The 22,811-nt window shown below is 34.9% G+C and overlaps 1 protein-coding gene across 6 annotated transcripts in view; it reads right to left on the reverse strand.

The window, feature by feature from the left end:
• Positions 1-22,811, reverse strand: part of VPS13B (vacuolar protein sorting 13 homolog B) — a 626,989-nt gene that overhangs the window by 223,823 nt on the left and 380,355 nt on the right. For 5 of the 6 annotated variants that reach the window (XM_064476933.1, XM_064476934.1, XM_064476932.1 and 2 more), the window contains exons 32-33: positions 22,175-22,301; positions 19,964-20,107 (exon numbers count right to left, since the gene is read on the reverse strand). In XM_064476933.1, coding sequence (XP_064333003.1) covers positions 19,964-20,107; positions 22,175-22,301 — 271 coding nt within the window. Of the gene's footprint in view, positions 1-11,057; positions 14,537-19,963; positions 20,108-22,174; positions 22,302-22,811 lie in introns of those variants that run through there. The other variant, XM_064476937.1, reaches the window with a different exon arrangement.

The following is a 22,811-nucleotide window of genomic DNA, read 5'->3' on the forward strand; positions in this document are numbered from 1 at the left end:
GAACCTTCTCTCTTCGCCTCATCCCTTTATTCATACATCTATTGCTCACTATTTAAAAAATCTTCCAACTATCTAGTACACTCCTTTTTTATCTGGCATTGTAAATGTGCAATGAGCAATTGTTGGATAAAGTAAATGTCCACAGACTAGATCTCAGCATCCCAAAATACAGACTCTTTCCCCTGCAAAGAGTAGTTTTTAGATAAAATACAATAAAAAGAATACAGCAGTTTAAACTTGGTTTAAATCACCTGGGATACTTATTAAACTACTGATTTCTGCGGCCTTCTCCAGACTTACTCAATCAGAATCTCTAGAGATTTTTAACCAGTTTTCATCATTATCATCAAGTTAAGAAAACAGCCACTTATATGTATGTATATTGCATAAAATATACATGTATACTAGCATCAAACAAAAAACAAGGACACTTAAAAAATGAACAGAAGTTAGGCCTTCAGAATGAATCAGAATAATATTCCAAAAATATACACTGAATCTAGAATGGAATGGAGTTTTAATTTCACTTATCACAACTCCTTTGCCCTAATTCTCTCATTTCACACATTTTTTAGTTTAGTGTGGAAACTGAAGTCCACAGTGGGAAAGCGACTTGACCAAGATTCTATCATTAGTGGCAGAGCAAATTTTACACCATTTTCTCTGATGCTTAGTTAAGATTTATTCTCATAATATCACAGTGTGCAAATTCTAATTTAGTTTAGATTTATTGAAAAAAATCCAAAGAAAATTACCAATTATAAACTGCCAAAACACACTGAAGTATTCAGTTTTCCTTATTAAAAGAATAAACTTAAAAAAAAAAAAAAAACCTTGTAAGTTAACGTGAGACAGCAAATTCTAGCAGTGAAAACTCCTAAAATATTTGAGGGATTTGTAGTAAGAGCCAAGCTTAAGTGCTTTTTTTTTTAAACACAAAATCTCATGTAGGCCTCACTGTGAAATTAAGAATGAAGAAGTATTATCTCAAATTTGCTGATGAGAAAACAGGGACAGAAATCAAACAGTTTGCCTGCTTTTCAAAGACATAAACTGTTTGGGCCAGGTTTTGAACTCAGCTTTTCTTATCAGTCTATACTTCTTGCACTATGCTATATTACTTCACTTAGAAAACAGCTAATAATATAACTACTAATATCATATAAGGACTAATTATTGCACTGAAAAAAAGGCAAATTTCAATAGATCTGAGAAATGTCCTAATATTGATTTTGGCAAGCAAAAATTTTACAATGAAACTTGGTAAAGGTATCTGCCTTTTGTTCCCCTAGATTACCACTTTAGTATGAGACAAAATAAAATAAATGTATATTTAACCCAAATAATGAAAATATAAAGTTTTGTTTTAAATAATTAAGTAATGTAGAGCTATCTAAAATGATCTGGATCAAGTTCAAATCCCCATATGACACCTAGGTTAAAATTACCCTGGTCCATGAGACCTCCTTCTCATACTGAAACACTTTTAAAAGAAAAATAATTTAAAACAAAAGATTTTTCTTGGAGTTATTTTCTCTAGTGAAATCACGTTAGTCTACACAGACTACAAGTAATCTCTAAGTATAAATCTATGTACTCCCTCAAATTTGGCATTTAATTTATCCTTGTTTATTTAATTAAGGAAGAGTGGAAATTAAGTAAGTACTAAGAGGTCCCCATATACATCAAGACAAAGCCAGTATTTTCTTGGGTCTTTTTTTCTAGGAGAAAAAAATGGGCTGCTGGGAGTCTATACTTTTTTGATAGAATGCCAGCATGTTAAAATGAACTGTACTTAGCTAGCTCTACATGTACATAACCTGTGATTTAGGTCCTGAGGTGCTCTGACGTCTATGATACTTCACCACCAAACAACAGGAAGGCATGAAAATATTTTCACCTTTAACTTATGTGCCAGGTTAATAACCAATCCATGCAACAAAACATATTCAGCACCTATGTTAAACATGTTTTTTTTTTTTTAAATTAAACACATAAAAGGAATTCTGCTGTCTCTGCTTACTATATAGAGTGAAGTCAAGATGCTCCTGCCAGTACTTCCAGTCTCATTGAATGAAGCAGGGAATGGATGAATGGATAGACAGGAGATGAGAACGGAACTAAGTAAGCAAATAATAAATATGGCTTTATTACCTCAAAAAACTTTCAGTCTAGTAAGAGGAATACACTGTTTTAGACCACATGAACTTATCACTGATTATTGGCCTGGCAGTATGCAAGGTACCAGAAGTGCTGAGATAAATAAGGTAGTTTATTCCCAACGAATTTAAAATAGGGTCTCTACCCTTCAGAAATACCTACAAGGTGTAACACGTACTGCTATACATTTTGGGACACTCAAAGATAAATCAGACTTTGAGCCTGTCTTCAAAAAAGTATGCAAGGTAGTAAGTGATCTTCTTTACTAAAAATAATCCTAGACTTCAGATTTCAACCAGCTAATAAAATACCTATACATAATTTATTTGATGTTTACTATGTTTTATATAGAAAATTAATTTGTAGATTTTTATGTAACTAATTCATTCAGCTTACTGCAAAAGTTTTAAGTATATCTGCAGCAATAAGAGATTTTATAACTAAAGGTATTATCTCATCCTTAAAATATTTCTTTAATCTGTTTAAATGAATTCATTTCCCATAGAACACCGCTTAGGGGAATTCAGCATGAGAGTGTTAGAATGTCAGCATAATTCATATCCAATTTCTAATCTAAGAGTATTTTTTTCCAGTTTTAAGAAGATATAATTGACATGTAACACCGTGTAAGTTTAGGGTGTACAATATGATGATTTGATATATGTATATATTGTGAAAAGACTACCGCCAGTAGATTAGTTACCACATCCGTCACCACACATGGTTACCCATTTTTTTGTGTGTGTGGTGAGAATATAAGATCTACTCTCCTGGCAACTGTCAAGTATACAATACGATGTTAACTACAGTCACCATGCTGCACTCCTAGGACATCTCTAAGACTTATGAGTAGAAGTTTGTACCCTCTGAGCATCATCACCCATTTCCCCCAGTGCCCTTCTCAAAGTATTTATATAGTCGATTTGAAGACTGAAAGATGATTATCTGAAGACTATTCAGTGTGACAGACAATTTAAGCCTACACTTTTGACTTTCATTTCTTACTTTTAAGGCATCATGATATTTCACACAGATTTTCTAGTAAGGCAGCCTATAGAAAGCAAAAGCACCGTAGTTAAAAATCAGAAGCCTAGGATTTCAACTTAAAATGTATACCAAGTTAATTGGTTAACCTTAGACAAATAAATGAAGATTTCCTTTTTTTTTCATTTTAAAATGAGGATGAAGTTTATTTACTTTCTGAATATCTCTAGACAATGAAACTACTGAAAGTAGCTTGGGTAGGAGAAACGAGATTTTAAAAAGTACATTCCAAAATACCAAGAATATATTTTGGCTTTTCATTAACCTTAATATTTTTGGAAAATACCATTTTTGAGAAAGAGAAACAGAGACAGAAAATTTAATGTCTGAACAGCATTCTCAAAGTGTGGTCCATGGACCCCTGGAGGTCCCAGAGACCCTATCAAGGACCCCAAAAGGTCAAAATTAATTTTGCAGTAATACTAAGACATAATTTTTCTTTTTCACTATCTTGGCATTTGGTTGATGGTGCAAAAGCAATAGGGGTGCCTTAGCATGAATCTAGCCATAGAACCAAAATGAGCTAGTTCTCCAGCATACATTTACAATAAAAAAAAAAAGAGAAGCAAATAGCAGTTTCATGTAAGAATGTTCGTGATGAAACAGCAAAAATTACTCATTTCATTAAATCCTGATCAATGAATAGATATCTTTTTAATATTCAGCGTGACGAAATGGGAAGCATGCACAAAGCACACCAAAGAATGACAGCTGTCTTGAGGAAAAGCAGATACACAGCTGAACTGCTAGCTATACATAAACTGATTTCTTCATAAAAATCTTTTTTATTTGAAAGAGTGACTGATTACTCAGAACTGGGTATTTCATAAATATTTTCTCTAAAATAAACTATTCTTTAAAGGAAAATAATAGATAGTATTTATTCCCAAAAGTAAAATTTGAGCTTTCAAGCAAAAATTAGCATTTCTTGTATTGGCTATCATGAACCTGACAGCTTCCCAATATTTAGTCTTTTCTGATAATATTAACAAATGTGTATTTTGATGTTATGTAATAAAATCTGTCAACTTTTAGAAGATCTGCATAACTAAGTAAACAAATACTTTCCAGAAGATCAATGCATGATGTTACAAAGTCATGCATGGGTAAAAGAGTCATTAAAACTCAAGACAAACCACTGAATTGTAACATAACAAAATAAGAAAAGTTCATCACTATAGTTCTGAGTTCCACATTGTAACTAACCTTTGAAGAAATTACAACGATTAAACATAGAGTTACCATATGATCATCAATTCCCCTCCTGGGTATATTCCCAAGACAAATGAAAACATGTATCAACACAAAAACATGCACATGAATGCTGACAGCAGCACTATTCATACCAGTCCCCAAATGGGAAAAAGAACAAAGGCCCAACAACTGAATAATACATTAAAAATATGATATATATATCTCTAAAGTGGAGTATTATTTAGCAATAAAAATGAAGCATTGATTCAGGCTAAAACACAGAGGAATGATATAGAAATTATGCAAAAGGAGCCACTCATAAAGGGCCACATATAGTAATATGACTCTATTTATATGAAATTTCCAGAACTGACCAATCTATAGAGAAAGAAAGTACATTAGTGGTTACCTTGCTGATGGAGGGAATAGAAGAGTTAGGAGACAATGCTTAAGGGGCATGAGATTCCTTCTGAGGGGATGAACGTGTTCTATTATTGATTATGGTGATGGTTGCACAATTCTGAATATGCTAACAGCCACAGAATTGCATATTGTAAATGGGCTAATTGTACAGTATATTGATTATATTAGAAAAAACTTTAAAATATAAGGTCAATAAAGTAGACTAAAAAACTATCATATCTCAAGTTTTATTACATATCAAAGAAGAATACCCACAACTATCTTAAAGGCTATTAAAATACTCCCTTTTCTGACTACATATCTTTGTGAAGTTGGATTTTCCTTCCTTTACTTCAACCAAAACATGCTGCAACAGGCTGAATACAGAAGCAGACAGGAGACTCTAGCTATCTTCCTTTAAGCCATACGTTACAGAGGTTTACAAAAAATTAAGACAATGCCAATTATTTTTGTTTTGGAAAATATAATTACTTCATAAAAATGATCATTTTAAGTCAGGAACAAATTGCTACCATAGTGTAATGCTAACCTCCAAATTCGAATTGGATACACAATAAGCAATCTCTAATACTTTTCTCTGTACCATGTCTTCTCCCCAAAGATACAGTTACGATTTTTGATGTGTTGTTTAACTCTGGACAATATGCCTAGCTTTGAGTTTGCTAGCTTGCTGTTGCCTTTTTGAGTCAGTAAGAGTATGTCATTGATCATTATCATCAAGTGGAAAGAAGACAGGACCATACTCCTATGTGGCTGTGTTGGGCAGAATAATGGCCCTCTGGGGATGTCCAAGTCCTAATCCCCTAAATCTGTGAACATGACATGTTAGATCTGGAGAAGTGACTGAGGTTACGAGATTTTGAAATGGGTAGATTATACTCGATTATCTGACTGGGCCCAATCTAATCATATGAGTACTTCAAAGCTGGGAATTGTCCCCTGCTGTGGCGAGAGACAGATGCGATGACAGAAAAAAGGTTATAGAGATGTGATGTAAGAAGGACTTGACATTGCTGGCACTGAAGATGGAGGGACGACACATGAGCTATGGAATGCAGGAGGCTTCTAGAAGATAGAAAAGGCAAGGAAATGAATTCTTCCCTAGGACCCACAGAAACAGAGCTCTGCAGACACCTTGACTTAAGTCCAGTGAGACATTAGTATCAGACTTCTGACCTACAGAAGAGAAAGTAATAAACTTGTGTTGTTCTAAGTTATTGAATGTGTGGTAACGTGGTAGAGCAGCATTAGAAAACTAATACGGTGGTAATGTCATTTTTCATCCAAAACTGGTTGAGGGAGATTAAACATAAAGTTAAAAAGAAGTTTCAGTTTCAAGTACTCTTGCTTGCATAGGGCATTTTTCAAGGTTCTGAACCTAATTTTACATTTGTAATTTGTTCTTTCTAAAAAGGGTCAACTTCAGATCCCAGAAAACTGAGATCCACCCCCTGGAGAATGCTAAAAACAATACTATAGGAAATTTTCCCGTAGAAATACACTCAAATTCCATAGGTTCACAAATACATTCTGAGGTTATTTCGGGGTGGGGGGGGACTAGAGTTTACATGAATATGGTTTGATGAAGAGAGATAAGCCTTGGTAAAAAAATGAGAAAGATGGGGAGTTAACTCTGGAAAATATTTTAGGAGAACTAAAATTAATGACTGCAAAAAACTTTACTCAATTATTGAGAGGAACTCACTTAGGCAAAAGAGACATTTTGAAATGATTATACCCAGAATTAGAGTTACCTATACATTGACAAATAGAGTTTAGATTCATTTCTTTCCAAATGGCTGAAATTTCAGAAGAACAGAAAAAAGACATTTTGGGGTCACTTTTAGATAGAAATTTCTCTAGTCATATCATAGAGAAATTGAAACTTGTCATTAACTACCAATATATGATGAATAAATTAGAAACCGCCTTGCTGTGCTACTTTTTCTTAACTATCTAGTTGTTCCAATTCATCTCAACAGAGCAGCGTGGATTACCACCGGAGGTCGGTCTTGGGCTTTTCTTGGGTCATCAAAAGCACCAACGAAAGACAAGAAAAGAGGTGAAGGTCAACAGCATAGTCCAAAGCTCTCACTTTGCAGATGAAGATGTTAAAGCTCTAAGAGATTAAAGAAATGCCAGGCATATAAGGGATTAACTACAGTTGCAATCTACACTAGTAATTTACTTTTACAATTTTTGACTGTAAAAGGTGCATCTATTAATAATATATATATCCTAAAAAAAAGGAGAGTAGGCAAATCTTCAGTACAGAAGAATTCAACTGAATTATGTAGATACTCTGTCAACATCTGCCAAATCTAAAATAAAGGACATTGTACAAAATACCTGACTACTATGTCTCAAAACATTTAAGGTCATCAAAAACAAGGAAAATATGAGAACTGTCATAGTCTAAGGAGCCCATGGACACAGAACTAAATGTAGCATGGTATCCTTGATGGGATCCTGGAATAGAAAGAGGACATTAGAAAAATGTTCTCAGTGAAAACAGGAAATCTGAATGAAGTGTAGACTTTAGTTAATAATTATGTATCAGTATTGGTTCATGAGTCGTGAAAAACATCCACAGCAGTGTAAAGTTTTAACAATAGGGAAAACTGGGTGCAGGGCATATGGGAACTCTTTATACTAGTTTTGCAACTTTCCTGTAAATCTTAAACTATTTTAAAATATAAATAGTATTTTAAAAGATCTATACATTCAAAAAATTGGTGAAATCTTTTAGCAATTTACTAGTATCTGAATCTCCCTTTTCTTTTGGCCGCAAGTTAAGAGCCAAAGAGTTCAGTCCTCGTGGCTCCAATTTATGCTGTCTTTTTTGTCCCTCTGGTCTTAATTTTAGAAATCTATTTTACCATTTTTTTTGTATGCATCTTTGTAGATTCCAATCTATATTTACTGGGCAAAAAAGTAAAGTTTAAATAGAATAAGCAGCTTCCTGCCCCCATCTCAAATTTCTGAGCTCCGCACCATTTCTTAATAGAGGTAGGACATCCTATTTCATGGAGTAAAATATCAAGTGAGCGCCTCCTCAACTCCCAACTCCGTATTACTCGACTCTCAAATCTTCTTCCATATATGACCACCCTTCTTCCTTCCCTTCTGTTGCATTAGAAGGGGTGTCAATCTCTCTAGCTTTCATTCATGAGGTATAATTTTCTCGTCATTTTAGGAATGTTATACTACTGATTTTCTCTTCTCATCCCAGTATACTTCAACCTTTCTTCTAACTGAATCATTCCCACTGACATTTCAAGATGCTTGTCTTTTCCATATTTAAAAAGAAAACTAACAAACAAATAAATAATAACCCTCTTTTGAGCCTTTAAAAAGACAACAGCCCAGTTCAACATTTTTATTGGGGGGGCATGAATGAAATACTGAGCTGAGTATTCAACAGTTCAAGAAGGTGCAAAGTGCAGGGAGATCCCAGCCTGTGGGCTTTGAATTCAGGAAAAGCTGATGCCTATAAGCAGACATGTAGCTGGGGAGTCACTGCCCTTTGCCATCTAGTTTAGAACAGCAGGGGAAAGAACCATCTAGAGCACTACCTTTCCCTTAACACATGTGCTGAGATAAACCAGCTCAATTATGACATTTTTACTCAGAAAAAATAAGAATGAATAAGCTATAACCCATTTTCCTAGGTCTTTCCTCCTTATATACAACCTTTCAAGCAAATGCAGACTTAGCCCATTACTCGCTTTCCTTCCCTTCTTCCCTAATCACGGCTTCAGTCGGCGCTCTCGTCACCTGGATCACTTCTAGGGCTTCTAGCAGACTCCTACCTAATCCATCTGCCACTATTCCAAGTGTGAATCTGATCACGTCATGCTGTTGTTGAGATCCTTCAACAGCTTATCATTACAATATAATAAAAGATAAACTTTATATAAGGACAAATGAGGCCTATATACACTAGTTTTTGCTTCATTCTCCCATTAAAACACTCACATCCATACCAGTTATGTGAATGAACTGCCTCTAACAGCTCTTTTAACCAATATATTCTCAGGTGGGGGGTGGGGGGGGAAGCCTGACTTTGTTACTTATTAGCTATGTAACCTTGTGCAAATTAAGGAACTTTGAGACTCAGTTTCCATGTCTGTACAACCTGAAAAAGAGCCTCAAACTCACATGGTTATTGAAAGGACTAAAGGAGTTAAGTTATATAAAACCCTTTGGTTATGTGGCACATGGTGAGTACCCAGTAACTGTTTGCTGGTATTACAGATTCTGGGTAGCTACTGCAGTGACAGACACTCTGATGTTAAATCACTGTTGCCAGTTGGGCTTTGTGTCTTCCAAGGCTGTGTTACTGAGTGGCCAAACATTTTAAAGCCAAGTTTACTGGAATATAATTTGTAAATAAAATTTAAACTTTAAAAACATACAGTCAAATGGGCTTTGACAAATACATACAGTTGTATAACCACTGTCACAATCAAAATATAAAACATTTCAATCTCCCCAGAATGCTTTCGTGTCTTCCAAAGGTGCATTACCAAACGGGCTAATTTCTAGAAAGAAAGGTGGGAAAGCTCCAGTGGCACATTTGCTGAAGTCTACGGATCTTAAAAAACTGTAGAAAGAAGATCACTGGATTAGGTTTTGGTGTTTATTTTATGTATCTCTATACTCTATGAGAGGATTTTTAGTCATTTGCTGTAGAAAACCTTTGAAGAAGAGCCAAAATTCTAGAAATAAGCAATTTAAAAATGTATGAAACCTTAGATGAGAATTATACACATTCCCATGGCGCTGATGCTAACATATTCTTTTTTTAAAGTCAGTTCTTTTATGTAACAGTAACTGAAAGCCCAAAAGTTTGCTTGTTAGAAAAGCACAAACTGTCAGATAGGAAAGCAAGCCAACCATGGCTCCTCAGTTATTTTGAACAGCTAGTTCCTTTATCCTATTTCTACCCAGAAAAAATAATAATGAATTACTTATAACCTATTTTCCTAGAGCTTTCACCATATAGACAAGCATTTTTGTAGGTCATGAGAAATATGGTATTAAAAGACAGCACTGGAAATTCAAGAAAAGTATTTGGGAAAGGAGCAATTATCAAAGAGAATTCAAGGTCAGAGAGAAGGCGTGTAACTGAGCATGGATAGGAAGAAATATAAACATAAAACAGACAAGGGAGGCCCAGGGAGAAGCACAGATGCAACGGAGAGTAGTCTTGAGCAGACAGGCTTCGACTAAAGATGGAGATGTGCCTGGAGCCAAGGGAGTTTTACCTGTTCTGACCAGCTTGACCATAACATTATTTTTTTACTCTAACTTTATCATGCTTCCTAGATAGTTAGATATAGTGCTTTACATAGTTCTTAATTCTTTAAATTGCTGTAGAGAAGCCAAATACAATAAATAAGAGCAAAAAGTCTGAGGAAATAGAAACCTTATTTTGGTAGAAATACCTATTATTTTAGAAATCTGAAGAAACATGGACTAGGTACCGTATATTTCATGATGGTTAAAGTAACTTTTTGGTCAATGAGATTTTCCTTACAGCCATCAAAGAGAGTCTAAGAATAGGCACCAAGCATGCATGGCACAGTTCACCAAGTGAGTCACTGCCAGAGACTGAAAGGAAAGGGGAGTGAAGGAAGTGCCTGAAACCAAGTGGTTAAGTGGAGGAGGACAAGGAGGAGAGGAAGGAGAGAAAGCAAAGGAAGAAATGCTCAATTAGTGTTACAAGCTGTCTACATTCTTCTCCAGGATATGCAGTGTGTGGATCAAAGAACCCCCACCTTCCGATCCCCAATGATGTGGTTCTATTCTCTGCCCGTAAAAATATGGTTTTTATTTTGCTATAAAAGTTTTATTTACTCAAAAACATTCATTTGAAAATGAGCATGTGTTACTCCTTACATATACTCCTCTGTAAGCAGGCTTAATAAGATGATTACTTGCTATTCAGGAATAACAGAATAATTACTGCAGCCAAATGAACATAACCCAGGGCAATTTTACCTCTCTCACCCTTCCATTTAGTCAATTTTAAAAGTGTCTTCTTCTTCTTTTTTTTTTTTTTAAGAATTGTAGCTTCTGGAAACAATAGGTAATATTATATGCTATAGCTATTTCAAATCCTAACTGAAATAAACTGATACTGTATTAGAATATAACATATTCTACTCTACAAGAATAGAAGAAAATGTAACTATGATATTTATGTTCAAAGATCATACACCTACTATCAATGTCTGAGTACAACTGACAGGTTCAGCCTAAAATGGATCTGAGCTTCAACGGCCATCTGTGTAAGTCATTCTCCAGCTCACCCAACTTCACCTCCTCTCTATTGCCTACTTACTTAAAACATTTCAGCCTCATAGTCAAAGCCTTCCACAATATGTACCCAAATTGTCTCCATCAAACATATAATCAGCAATTTCTTCCAGTTCTTTTGATGTATATGTGGCATATACCTTGTCTTTTCTATGTCTGTGAACAGAAATAGGACTTCCTATGAATTAAGGAATTCATTTATTAATTCATCCTGCAAGCATTTATTCAGCATCAAATTCCATTCTGTGCTCAGCACTTCCCCTGGGTTTTATCATTTCCATCTCAGAACACTGTAACAGCGTCTGTATCAGTGAGGGTTGTGTTGGGCCTTATGTAATAGAAAGCCAAATATTAGTGGTGTAACAATTCACATCTATGTTCCTCACATATTCTGAAGTCCAGGGCTGCTTGCAGTGGCTCCATGACGTCACTCACATCTCAGGATCACTTTAACTATCCACTTTGCATCCTTTTATCCTCATGTCTGTCATCACAAGGTAACAAGTGGCCAGTCACTTCTGCTGTCGTTATTCCAAGAAGGAGGAAAAGGGAGAAAACAGAGACTTTCCCAGAAATCCGTAGACTATTTCTCTTCATACCTCATTGACTAGAACTGTGTCAAGGAAGTCACATGATGTCGAAGACTTTCTCCTTCTTTCAGCTTTGCTTGTTTCTGTGAGCTCAAGTCCTCTAATTTGACACAGATTTTCTTCACATGACAGTAGTGAAGGAGAAGAGTGGGGCCACGGTCAGAGAAAGCTCCAACATGACAACATCCTCACTTAATGATCCCTAGCAGAGAGGGCTTGTTCTTCTCAGTCTCCATATGCAACACTGCCCTTGCCTGAGGAGCGTGCCTATATCCGGACCAGGGGATTCATATAATAATTAGCCAGGCCTGTGTCTCACATCTACCCAGTAATGGGAATCCCCATCAAAATTGCATGGAATAGGAGAATGTTGTTTAGCCAAAGGAAGGGAAGTTCTATTAGCAGATGAAGAGGGTTAGAAACATTGGGCAAAGACAGTATTCGTCACTAGAGCAGCTCTGAACAATCTTCAAGCTAACATTATTTCTGTCATATTATATGACATAGAACTTTATGATATATTCAAAATACTGAAGTGAGCTGAAGCTGCTTTTTAAGGAATATCCTAGCTTTGACAACAAGGCAACCCTGAAGTCTCTGTGGTCAAGGCTGTCAGGTGCACCCCATTATTCATTATTCCCTTCTTTCATGGTACTTTTAGCAGGGCATATGGCTATACATTAGAAAGACTATATTTTCAGACTTCCTTGCAATTAGGTGTGACCATACTAACCTTGAGCCGATGGAAAGTGATGTATGTAACTAATTATGTGCAAATATGTGTTTTTATACATGTATTTGTGTTTATATTATCATGCATATATGACTAGTTATATATAAAGATATCAATATATATTGATCTAGCTCTAATTATTTGTTTGTTACTGTCTATCTTCTTCACTGAATAGATGAACACTAGAACATGAAATCAGAAACTTTACCTCTTGTTTAATGCTGTCCCCATAGAATCCAGAATAATGTTTGACACATAGAAAGGATTCAGTATTTATTGAGTAAATAAGTAGGTCATTCTTCTCTCTCTAGTCAGTTCCCACTTCTCCATGAAACTAGATCTCTGAGCACCTAGCGCCTCCTCTCCTTATTCTGGATAGCTGTCAAACAGCGCTAATTTTCCTTAGAGCGTATCTGACACCCTTCATTTACTGCTGACTTCTTAGTTGTAAATTCATTTGTTTATTTTTTATTTCTTAACCAGATTATAAAATCCTAGAGGGCAGAGACCACGGAATGTTTATTTTTCATACCTATGTCATAACTCTGTAGTATAGAGTAAGCCCTCAATGAACACTGCTGAATAAGACTAGGGCAGAAAGTTTAATGGCACGTAGGAAAACTTAATGCATTCACTGGATTTCTGGTCAAGAAATCTACATGGGCTAAACATCAGCAAGGCCAGAAAATTAAAAATTTTATGTTTTCTTGATGTTTATCATCTACCCTGGAGTAACTATGACATGTTTCTCTCTAAGCATAAGCTTGTTTATCAGGAGAAAATTATACTATTTTTAACATTTATAAAGCTTAAGTAAAATTGAGACAGGTGTGATAGTTCAATGTACCTAAGAAGTCCTTCCCTTAGAGAGAATAGGTAGTAAAACACTTAATAGCTTTTCCAGGTCTAAGATTTTAAGAAATTCAGTGTATTTCCTCACAGGCCCTGTTGTCCATTTAAGGCTCTGCTTGATTCCATATTTTATTGGAGCCTGGGTTTACTGCCTGGTTACAAGTAGTCAACCCAGGTGCCTCTGAAGGGAAACAAATACTCAGCACAGTAACGCCGACGGAAAGTCACCACACGCATGTTACCCGAAGTTCCTACCTCCTTTTCTAAAGGAGAAAGGTGAGAGAAAGGTTACAAAGGTTCCATATTTGGGTAACCTCTGAAATGGCCTTTCCCATTCATGCCTACCTCAAGATAGAAAGTCCCCAGATAGGCCACAGCATCAGCATCCTCTCCCACACCAGCCTCAGCTCCTGCTTTCAAACCCTACCTCCGCTCACATGTCTTCTCAGGGTGTATCTGCCTCTACTTCCCGCATCTGACCTGAAGCTCTGCTCCAGAAAACACCTGCTACAACATCACCACTCGAAGTCCCTGCCCCTCTTCTTTACTCTTAAGTTCCTAGTTCCAATTTTTCTTAGCAATCCTTAGGTTGGTCGAGTATATCTTGTAAGAATTTTTCATTATCGACTGAAAAGTAAGAATTTCCATTCTTACAATGAAGCACAACTCCAAAGCAGATAATTTCCAAGCTAAAATTGTAATAACATTACCACAAAACAACCTTCATCACCACTCCTAGGGCATACACTCAATCACAGTTCAAAAAGATCCAAATTATTACATTTTATAACAAATTGTAAAAACACCCAAGCAAACTATATGAGGCACATATAAGCCTTATTTACAATATTTTTCTATACTATTATACTACTTCTATATAGGAACTCAAATATGTAGTATTTTATTTAGAACAGTGGGATAAACATATTGGCAATTTTACTAATTTTTTTTTCATAGAAAAAACATTATTTACTTGATAACCTATAATTTTCCAACATTCTTTATCATTAACCTCAGAGATCACAATCTTCTCTCATCTGGCTCTGCTGCGTCAAGAGTGCAGCAGGTCTAGAGAACTACTGGTCCAGAATGGCGAAGGCAGAAGGAAGGTTTTAGGAAGAACGGTCCCAAAGGTTCAAACAAAGGGGGCATTTTTTTATGTTTCAAAGTGTGAAAAGTCAAATTGTCAGGTATTATGTAGAGTCACTGGTAGGAGCTGGGGTTGGGTGGAGAGAAAGAAGAGGTAGAGATTAAAAAAAAAAAGTTGAGCAAATAAGAAAATGTGGCAATGATTAATTTCAGGAAAAACAAGATTCTAAAAGACAGGAAATATAATCACATTATATTACTTCACTAAGCAATGAACAATATTTATATAGTCTTTATAATGAAAACAATTCATACTGGCTTTATAAATGTAATACAAGAATATTGGGAGAATGTAATAGTGGGGGAAAAGTAGAAGAGAGGTGAAATTCTCATCTACAGCAAATAGCAAGTCAACAGGTAATACTAAAATGAGTAAGTCAAGAGATGTCAGTCCATTCATTTTATTCAGAAATATGGCAATAAATTCCAGAAGAAAGGGCTTACAGAGTTTAAAACAGTTAAGCAGGATAAAGTAGGGGTATGAAGGTACTGACACAATTTTGATATATTTAGTTCAGCAACATTTGGTTGTTAAAATTCATGTATTACTTTGATAAAAATAATAAACAAACCATTTCAACTTAACAGGCTAATTTTAGTATTTTATCTATATTGTTTATAATTTTACAAATTTCAGATAGATTACTTAGCTTTTATCTCAGTTTAAGGCACTCTACTAGTTTAAAATTCTATAAAAATTATCTTTTTTTATGGTGTATTTTTTTGTGACTCAAGCTGAAGAAAATGTTTTTAAAAAGTAGAATTTTTGGTTGTTTTCTTTTTAACAATTCCTTATAATGTCCTGCATACCAATAGCTTTATGAATACTTACAATGATTTTTAGTTTCTTTTTACTATTATATAAAAATGGCCTGCATTATTACCTCATAAATAGATTTGCACAAATTAAAATCCTTTAACTCTTTGTTTATTCATATTTTTTTTCAAAAATTTCCTGACATTTACTTGTACACGTAACTAAACTATCTCCCTTGTTAAATCCTTCTTGCATGAATGTTATGATTACATTACTAATAACCACTAGTATATAACTGGGCCTTTATGGAACCTGGACTACTTTGTCAGAAGATGAAGAATCTTCTTAAAAAGTAAACCAATTGTGTGAATCACCACAGCCCTGCTAAACACTAGGAAAGAAATCAAAGATGAGTAGTGTAGCCCTATTTTTGGAGAAAAATTAGAATTGCACATTTAGATTTCACTATGACATTATCTAGGAGATGAACTCCCACCTCGTGTAAATGGCAGGGAACTAGGATGTGAGGAACCCAAATAGCATCCTGTTGTGCTAGCGCAGTCAGATGTCATCATAAAGACAAAAGCAACAGAACGGAATACAGAAGGGTAAGTACTTTGTGATGTGGAATACATTTTGGCTTTTTAAATACTAAATGCTTACTTTTCTTTTGTACTTTCTCAGCCTGTCATAATATATATAGAGGAACAAGAAAAGGTTAATTTAACATGAAGAAACTGAATATTCTGGCAGCCAGCACTCACGGAAGTCCTAACAGTTGAAAGAGACACTGAAAATCAAAGAGTACAAATACAGGCTGCTTGATCACTAAGCAGAGTGTATGTTTTCAGAGCAAAAATATTGGAAAAGTTTTAGTCAATGTAGGAGACAATTTGCCTAAACTGTAGGCGGTCATCTTATTACCTGAAGTGCCTCCCTTTTAGCTATCTATGTACTTGAAAGCTTCATTATGCATTAGTTCCCCATAAATTCAAATTAATATTAAATATTGCTTCTAGCAATAATCCTTAGATTGTTCCACTGTTTTCACTTCAATTTCCAAAGATCTGTCCATCTTTATTACCCTTTGTTTAGAGAGATGTTTCCTCTACTAACAAAAATCCCCCTTTCACATTCTTGGATACATTTTAAATTAATGTTTCAAATGAAGACCTGTGAAAGATTGTCTGAAAACTTAAACATCATCAAAGTAAGCAGAACAAAAGAAATAATAATTAGAGCAGAAACCAATGAAACTGAAAACAGGAAATCCAGTAAAGAAAATCAATAAAACCAAAAGTTGATTCCTTAAAAAAAGCAATAATATTGAGAAGCCTCTTGTCAGGCTTAAAAAGAGAGAGAGTGTGAGAGAGAGAGAAGTCAAATTACTAATATCAGAAACGAAAGAGGGGACTTTAGTTGAACTACAGATCCTATGGAAATTAAAAGAATGATAACGGATACTATGAACAGGTCTATACCCACAAATTTGATAACCATTTCAAGAAAATGAACCAGTTCCTTGAAAGGCAGAATCTGACAAAACTCACACAAGAAGAAATAGAGGACCTGAATAGGCCTACATTTATTAAAGAAATTGAATCAATAATTAATAACCTTCCAAAACAGAAAGCATCAGGCCTAGATGGGTCACTGGTGAATTCTACAAAATATTTAAGGAAGAAATAATACCAATTCTTTACAATATCTTTCAGAGGACTGATGCAGAAAGAATATTTCCTAACTCATTCTGTAAGGCTAGGATTACCCTAATACCAAAACCAGATAAGACAATACAAGAAAAGGAAATTACAGACCAGTATCTCTCATAAACATATTTGTAACAAACTTCAACAAAATACTAGCAAATGGAATCCAACAATGTATAAAAATAATTATATACCATGACCAAGTGGGACTTATCCCAGGTATGCAAGGCTGATTTAACGTTCAAAAATCATTTAATGTAATTCATTATATCAACAGACCAAAAAGAAAAATCACAGATAGGTGCAGGAAAAGCATTTGACAAAATCTAAACCCATTCATGATAAAAACTTAGTTAACTAGGACTAGAGGGGAACTTCCTCAACTTGATAAACACTATCAACAAAAACATCTACAGTGAGAAACCTGAAGCTTTCCTGCTAAGCTCAGGTAGAAGGCGAAGGTTATCCTCTCTAATCACTACTTTTCAGTAACATACTAGAAATTCTTGCTAATACATTAACGCATGAAAAGGAAATAGAAGTGTAAAGATTGTACTAGTCTCTCATACCATGCACAAAAATAAATTTGAAATGGATTAAAGAGTTAAATGTAAGACCTGAAACCATAAAACTTCTGGAAGAAAATACAGGCAGTACACTCTTAAATAAACAAATGGGACTACATCAAACCACAAAGCATCTTCACAGGGGAGGAAACAATCAACAAAAGGAAGACTCCCTGGTGGATGAGAGAATATATTTACACACAATATATCTGATAAGGGGTTAATACCCAAAATATCCCACAACACATACAAACTCAACATCAAAAAGACAAAGAACCTGATTAATAAATGGGCAAAGGCACTGTATAGACATTTCCCCAAGGAATACATACAGACGGCCAACAGCACACAAAGAGATGCTCAACATCACTAACCATCACGGAAATGCAAACCAAAACCATGATGAAATAACACCTCAGACCTGTCAGAATGGCTATTATCAGAAAGACAATAAATAACAAGTGTTGGAGAGGATGTGTTGAAAGGGGAACCTTCACACACAGTCAGTGGGAATGTAAATTACAGAAGTGTGGTTGTTTTAAAGGTAATCAGCCCTTTCAGAACATACTGTGACATTATAAGCAGTGTACTCTGTGCAGCTGAAACGTCTTTATGTTCTTACACTATCAGGTGTGAGCTGTGCTACTCATTTATGAATATAAAAGTATTCTTCTAGTTCACTGGAGGTCTTTTCTTAATATTGGAATTTTCAGAGACATACACCACTGAGGCAGGGAATAGGACTAAACTGCCCCTCCTCATGACAGTTTGTACTTTTTTTTCAACTGTGGTAGAACATACATAAAATAAAATTTTACTATTTTAATGATTTTTCAGTGTATTTTCTGTACTGTATTTCAGTATATTATCTGTACTTTTAATATCACCTCCAAGAAGGAATTAAGGTCCACAACCACATTTTTAAAACAGCAAAAACAATCCTAGCTTGTTTATGGAACTGTGAGGAATGACTCAACATTCAAGTAAGAGTTGTTGGTAATCATAGTCTGAGTATATCTTATTTACTGAAATCAGATCCTATTAATAGGTATTAAATGTAGGTAGGTAAATAGGTGTTAGCAATCAATTTGCAAAGTTCTATGAATTCCTAAAACACATTAGAAATCTGTGAGTTAGAATTCACTGACATGATAGATTCATAAAATAGCACAAATAATGTAGGAACGCAACTTGCTTCAAGGACTTCACTGAAAAATGCCATGAGGAAATATTTTTGGTCTGCTTATTTTCATATAATATAATTGTATTATTATGGGTTGTCTAAAATATACTGGGGGAGAAGTCAGTATTTTGGAGAGTATATAGCTCTACATTCTTTTTTAAAAAGACATGAACAAACAGAAAGCATGGATGATACAAGATAATCTAGTCAGAGAATCGTTCATGAAACTTAAAAGCTTCATCATTTTTAAATAATTTTTTTAAAAAGCTGATTAAGACTAATGTTATGGTTATAGCACACCAACTGTGGCAGAATAAAAAAAAAAGCACTGACTTGAAAGACTTAAAAACCTCAGATCCACCATTTTTTAGTTTTGTGTGTATGATCTCAGGCAGGTTATTTACTGTCTGTGAGCCCCAATATCCTAAACTGTTAAATGGTGATAATGCCCACATCTACCCCACAGGGCGGCTGTAGTAACATGCTTGAAGATATATGAGCTAACTTACATGAAAATGCCTGGCACACCTGCTTAGCATCAAGCGGCTCTCAATGAATACATCTTCTTTACCTTCCTTCTTAATAAATAGCACTTAGAGCCTTCTGCATAACTCATAACAAAAATAAAAGCAGTGCCTTTTTCATAGATAAACAGTTTCTTCCCTAGAGTTTTTATAAAAGATTTATTCTAAGTACAGAAACAAAAAGCAAAGAAAAGTATCTTGAGACACATCTAACAAGAAGCTTTCTTTGTTTCACACTGACATGCTTTGTGGTTACAACGCAGGCTTCCAATGAACACTGGATCAAAATTAAAATTTCTAGGCAGGCATTCAAGTTCTATGATTGTGTCCATTCTTTACTGAGCATGGGAAATGAATGCTTTAGAGGTTACTTACTAAAGATATTCCCATAGTACACTTACAAAGCTCACTTCCAAAAGAGGCTCTATCCCTGTAATGTATCTGAGCAAGTGAAAACTATACCAGGTTTCGTGCACTGTGCTTTAAAAGCTGCAGCAGGCTAATAAAATCATGTTTTCACCAGAGACTTTTCTGAGGCTGGGCCACAGCGATATTGCAAAGGTGCATGATAAATTACAGGAAAAGACAGCAAACTTCAAAAACAAAAAACACTAATCCAGAATGATTTATGACCATATTTTGAATAAAATTAAATACAGAATAATTAGCAGAAAGCATTTAATTTCAGTTTTCCTATTACGAATGTAAGGTTGGCACAAACGTAGTTAGCCTAATCAAAATCAGGTAACAGTTACCTCTGTGGCTTTGCTTGATGGTTCCAGTCCAGTCATATTTGCTACTATTAACTGATGTAAGAGCTGAACTTGAGCCACACTTAGGAAGAAATCCAGGTTTGTGGTTATATTAACTTCCAAGGAATGGCCACATACTAAAATCTCCTGAAGGGAAAAAAGGTTGAATACAGATAAAGAAACATGATAGCCATTAGATGATAATTTATCATTCTTACTTATTTGACCCTTACGATGTTGATGAATTCTCCTGGGACTCAAGTTCACTTATTAATGAGAATAGCACACATGGTGAGCACTGCCACTTGACACAGTTTAATGGATTAATTTAATAAACATTTATGAGGGCCTGCTGTGCCGCAGGCCATGTCCTAGTTATAAGGAAACAAACTAACTTTCACCAGTTCCTACACATTTGCCTTTTTCATACCTCAAACTACTATCATTGATTCAATACGTAAGTGATGATGTAGTTCTTAACATAATCTTGTTCATCCATTCAAACCAACAAGTATTTAGTGAGCATATCCTAAGTCACAAGTACCATACGTGAGTGCTGGGAACACCACAGAGGGTAAGGCCAGTCTTGAAGGGCAATCTGCTCTCGAGAAGGTTACAATCCAGTTGGGCAGACAAATGTAAACAGGTAACTATCAGCAGGCAGTTACAGTCACAAGTGGTATGGTCTGAGTATTTTCCTAAGGGGACGTTCCAAATGATTTATAACAAAATGGAGTGCTGAAGCTAAAAACAGCTAGGCTAGTTAATTTCACTTTTTTAAACTCTAAAATCTTGGCAGCTTTAGGTAGATGTCCACTGCTTAACTGGTGCTGTTCTGCATAACTGAGTCGCCTGAACATTCATTGTTGGAAAACCACTCAGGGAAGGAAAACAGAAATGAAAAACAATCCAGAAGCTTCACTTAATAAGCAGAAGCCCTGCCTCTTGTCAGGAAGTGCATGTGGATAATGTTCAAATGCTTGGAAATGTCCAACAAACCTTCTTCCTATTAGTGTCTTTCAAGGGAAGGGATTTAAGCAGACTTACGACTGGTCCAAATACAAACCACACAGCTTAGAACAGCTTTTAATAAAGCCATAAAAAACAGCAGGCCGGAAATGATCCCTACTTTTTAAAATTAAATAAACTTTTGCCCCCTAAACTTTCTAGCATTTTCTTATTATAGTTAAATTCTTATTTTATTCCTCAAGTAATGATGAAAGGAATATATTTGTGTATTCTAAACCAATTGTGTTACTAAGTAACTGAAAGATAATAGCAGACTTCATTTTTATACACCTTTTGTGGATATAGAAGATATCATGCCCAACCTAACTTTCCCCATAGGGCTATTATAAACATCAAAGACAATAACATATACTAAATACTGTTTTTCAAAAACTCAGAGAAGGTTGTAAACTTTTTATCAACTTAGATTAATATATTTAATCTGTATCTAATTTTTCTGAACTTTTCATGACAACTGTTTATAATTCAGTGATCAAAAAGCTTATCATGTTTTTAGCATAGCATAAATTTTCATGAAGAATATTTTCAGAGTTATGGTGGATCAGATTATTATTACATTTCTATTCTAGGCTTGGAAGCAGTATGCCATAGTGATCAGACTTCAAACCTGGATCCACCAGTAACTGGCTAGTAATACCGGTCAAGTTATTTAATTTCTTTTGATCTCAATTTCCTCATCTATAAAACATGGAAACTAGTACTATCTATCTCATATGGATGCTGTGAAGAATAAATAGGGTAATTCATGTAGAATGCTCTTTGTAAAGTAACCCATGTGAGAATGCTAGGTGATCTGTCAATATTATTGTTGCTTTCATTAGAAAGAGGCTGTAGAGGTCAGGAGTGTATGGCCTGGAACCAGACCAGCTGGGTTTACACCATGTTTTGCTCCTTGCTACCTGTGAAAATTTGGACAAGTTAACTCTCTATGCTTCTGTTTCCTCATCTACAAAATGAGGACAGTAGGAGAAGCTAATGGGATTATTATGGAGATTAAATGAGTTATTACACGAAGAGAAATAACTGAATAGTACAAAAGCGCTCAATAATTATCAGCTATAGTAGTATCTTATTAATAATAAGCTAATGTGTGTTCCTGTGCACTGAAACTATGAAAACCTGTAACACACAAAGAGAACCTGCTCCATTATTTAGACTAAAACAAAACCTAAGTTAAGTTCTAACCTCAGTGTGCATATTTTCCGGAGAAATTATTTTGGTGAAAATGATGGCAGGTGCTCCAGTTATTCGAACAGAAAAATCCATCAAAATGGGAGTCAAAATTGCTCTTCTTTCCTGATGCCGTCGTATGCTAAAAGATAAATAAAAAATTATTAGCCATTTCAATTTAAGGATAATTTTCATGAAATTTGTACAAGTTTGTACTACCAACATATATGACAAAATTACATTATTATTTTGAGTGTGTCTATTTGTATATTTTATAGTTTGTAACTTCACTTAACTTCAGATTCATAAAAGATAAAAAAAAATCACTGAGAAACTCAGATGTCATTAACCAATTACATACTAGTAGCATCCTAGGACCTTTCAACAAATTACTTTGTCTATTTTTAATTCTTTTTGTTTTTACAAATAGTTTAGTATCTCTTTTGATACCAACAAAAATCTTACTATTTTGTGATCATTTTTAACTTCTTAATTTTAGTATTTCTGACATTCTACTTGACAACTGCCACCTCTCCAATCTCAATAGGTTCACAAGCATATTCTCTTAATCTTTGATTTTTTTTCTTTAACTCTTAAAACCATCTGAGTTCATAGATTATTACTGCCTTTACAGTTTGTGAAATGGCTTTGG

Source organism: Camelus dromedarius, chromosome 20 (assembly GCF_036321535.1).
Source record: "Camelus dromedarius isolate mCamDro1 chromosome 20, mCamDro1.pat, whole genome shotgun sequence".
Lineage (NCBI taxonomy): Eukaryota > Metazoa > Chordata > Mammalia > Artiodactyla > Camelidae > Camelus > Camelus dromedarius.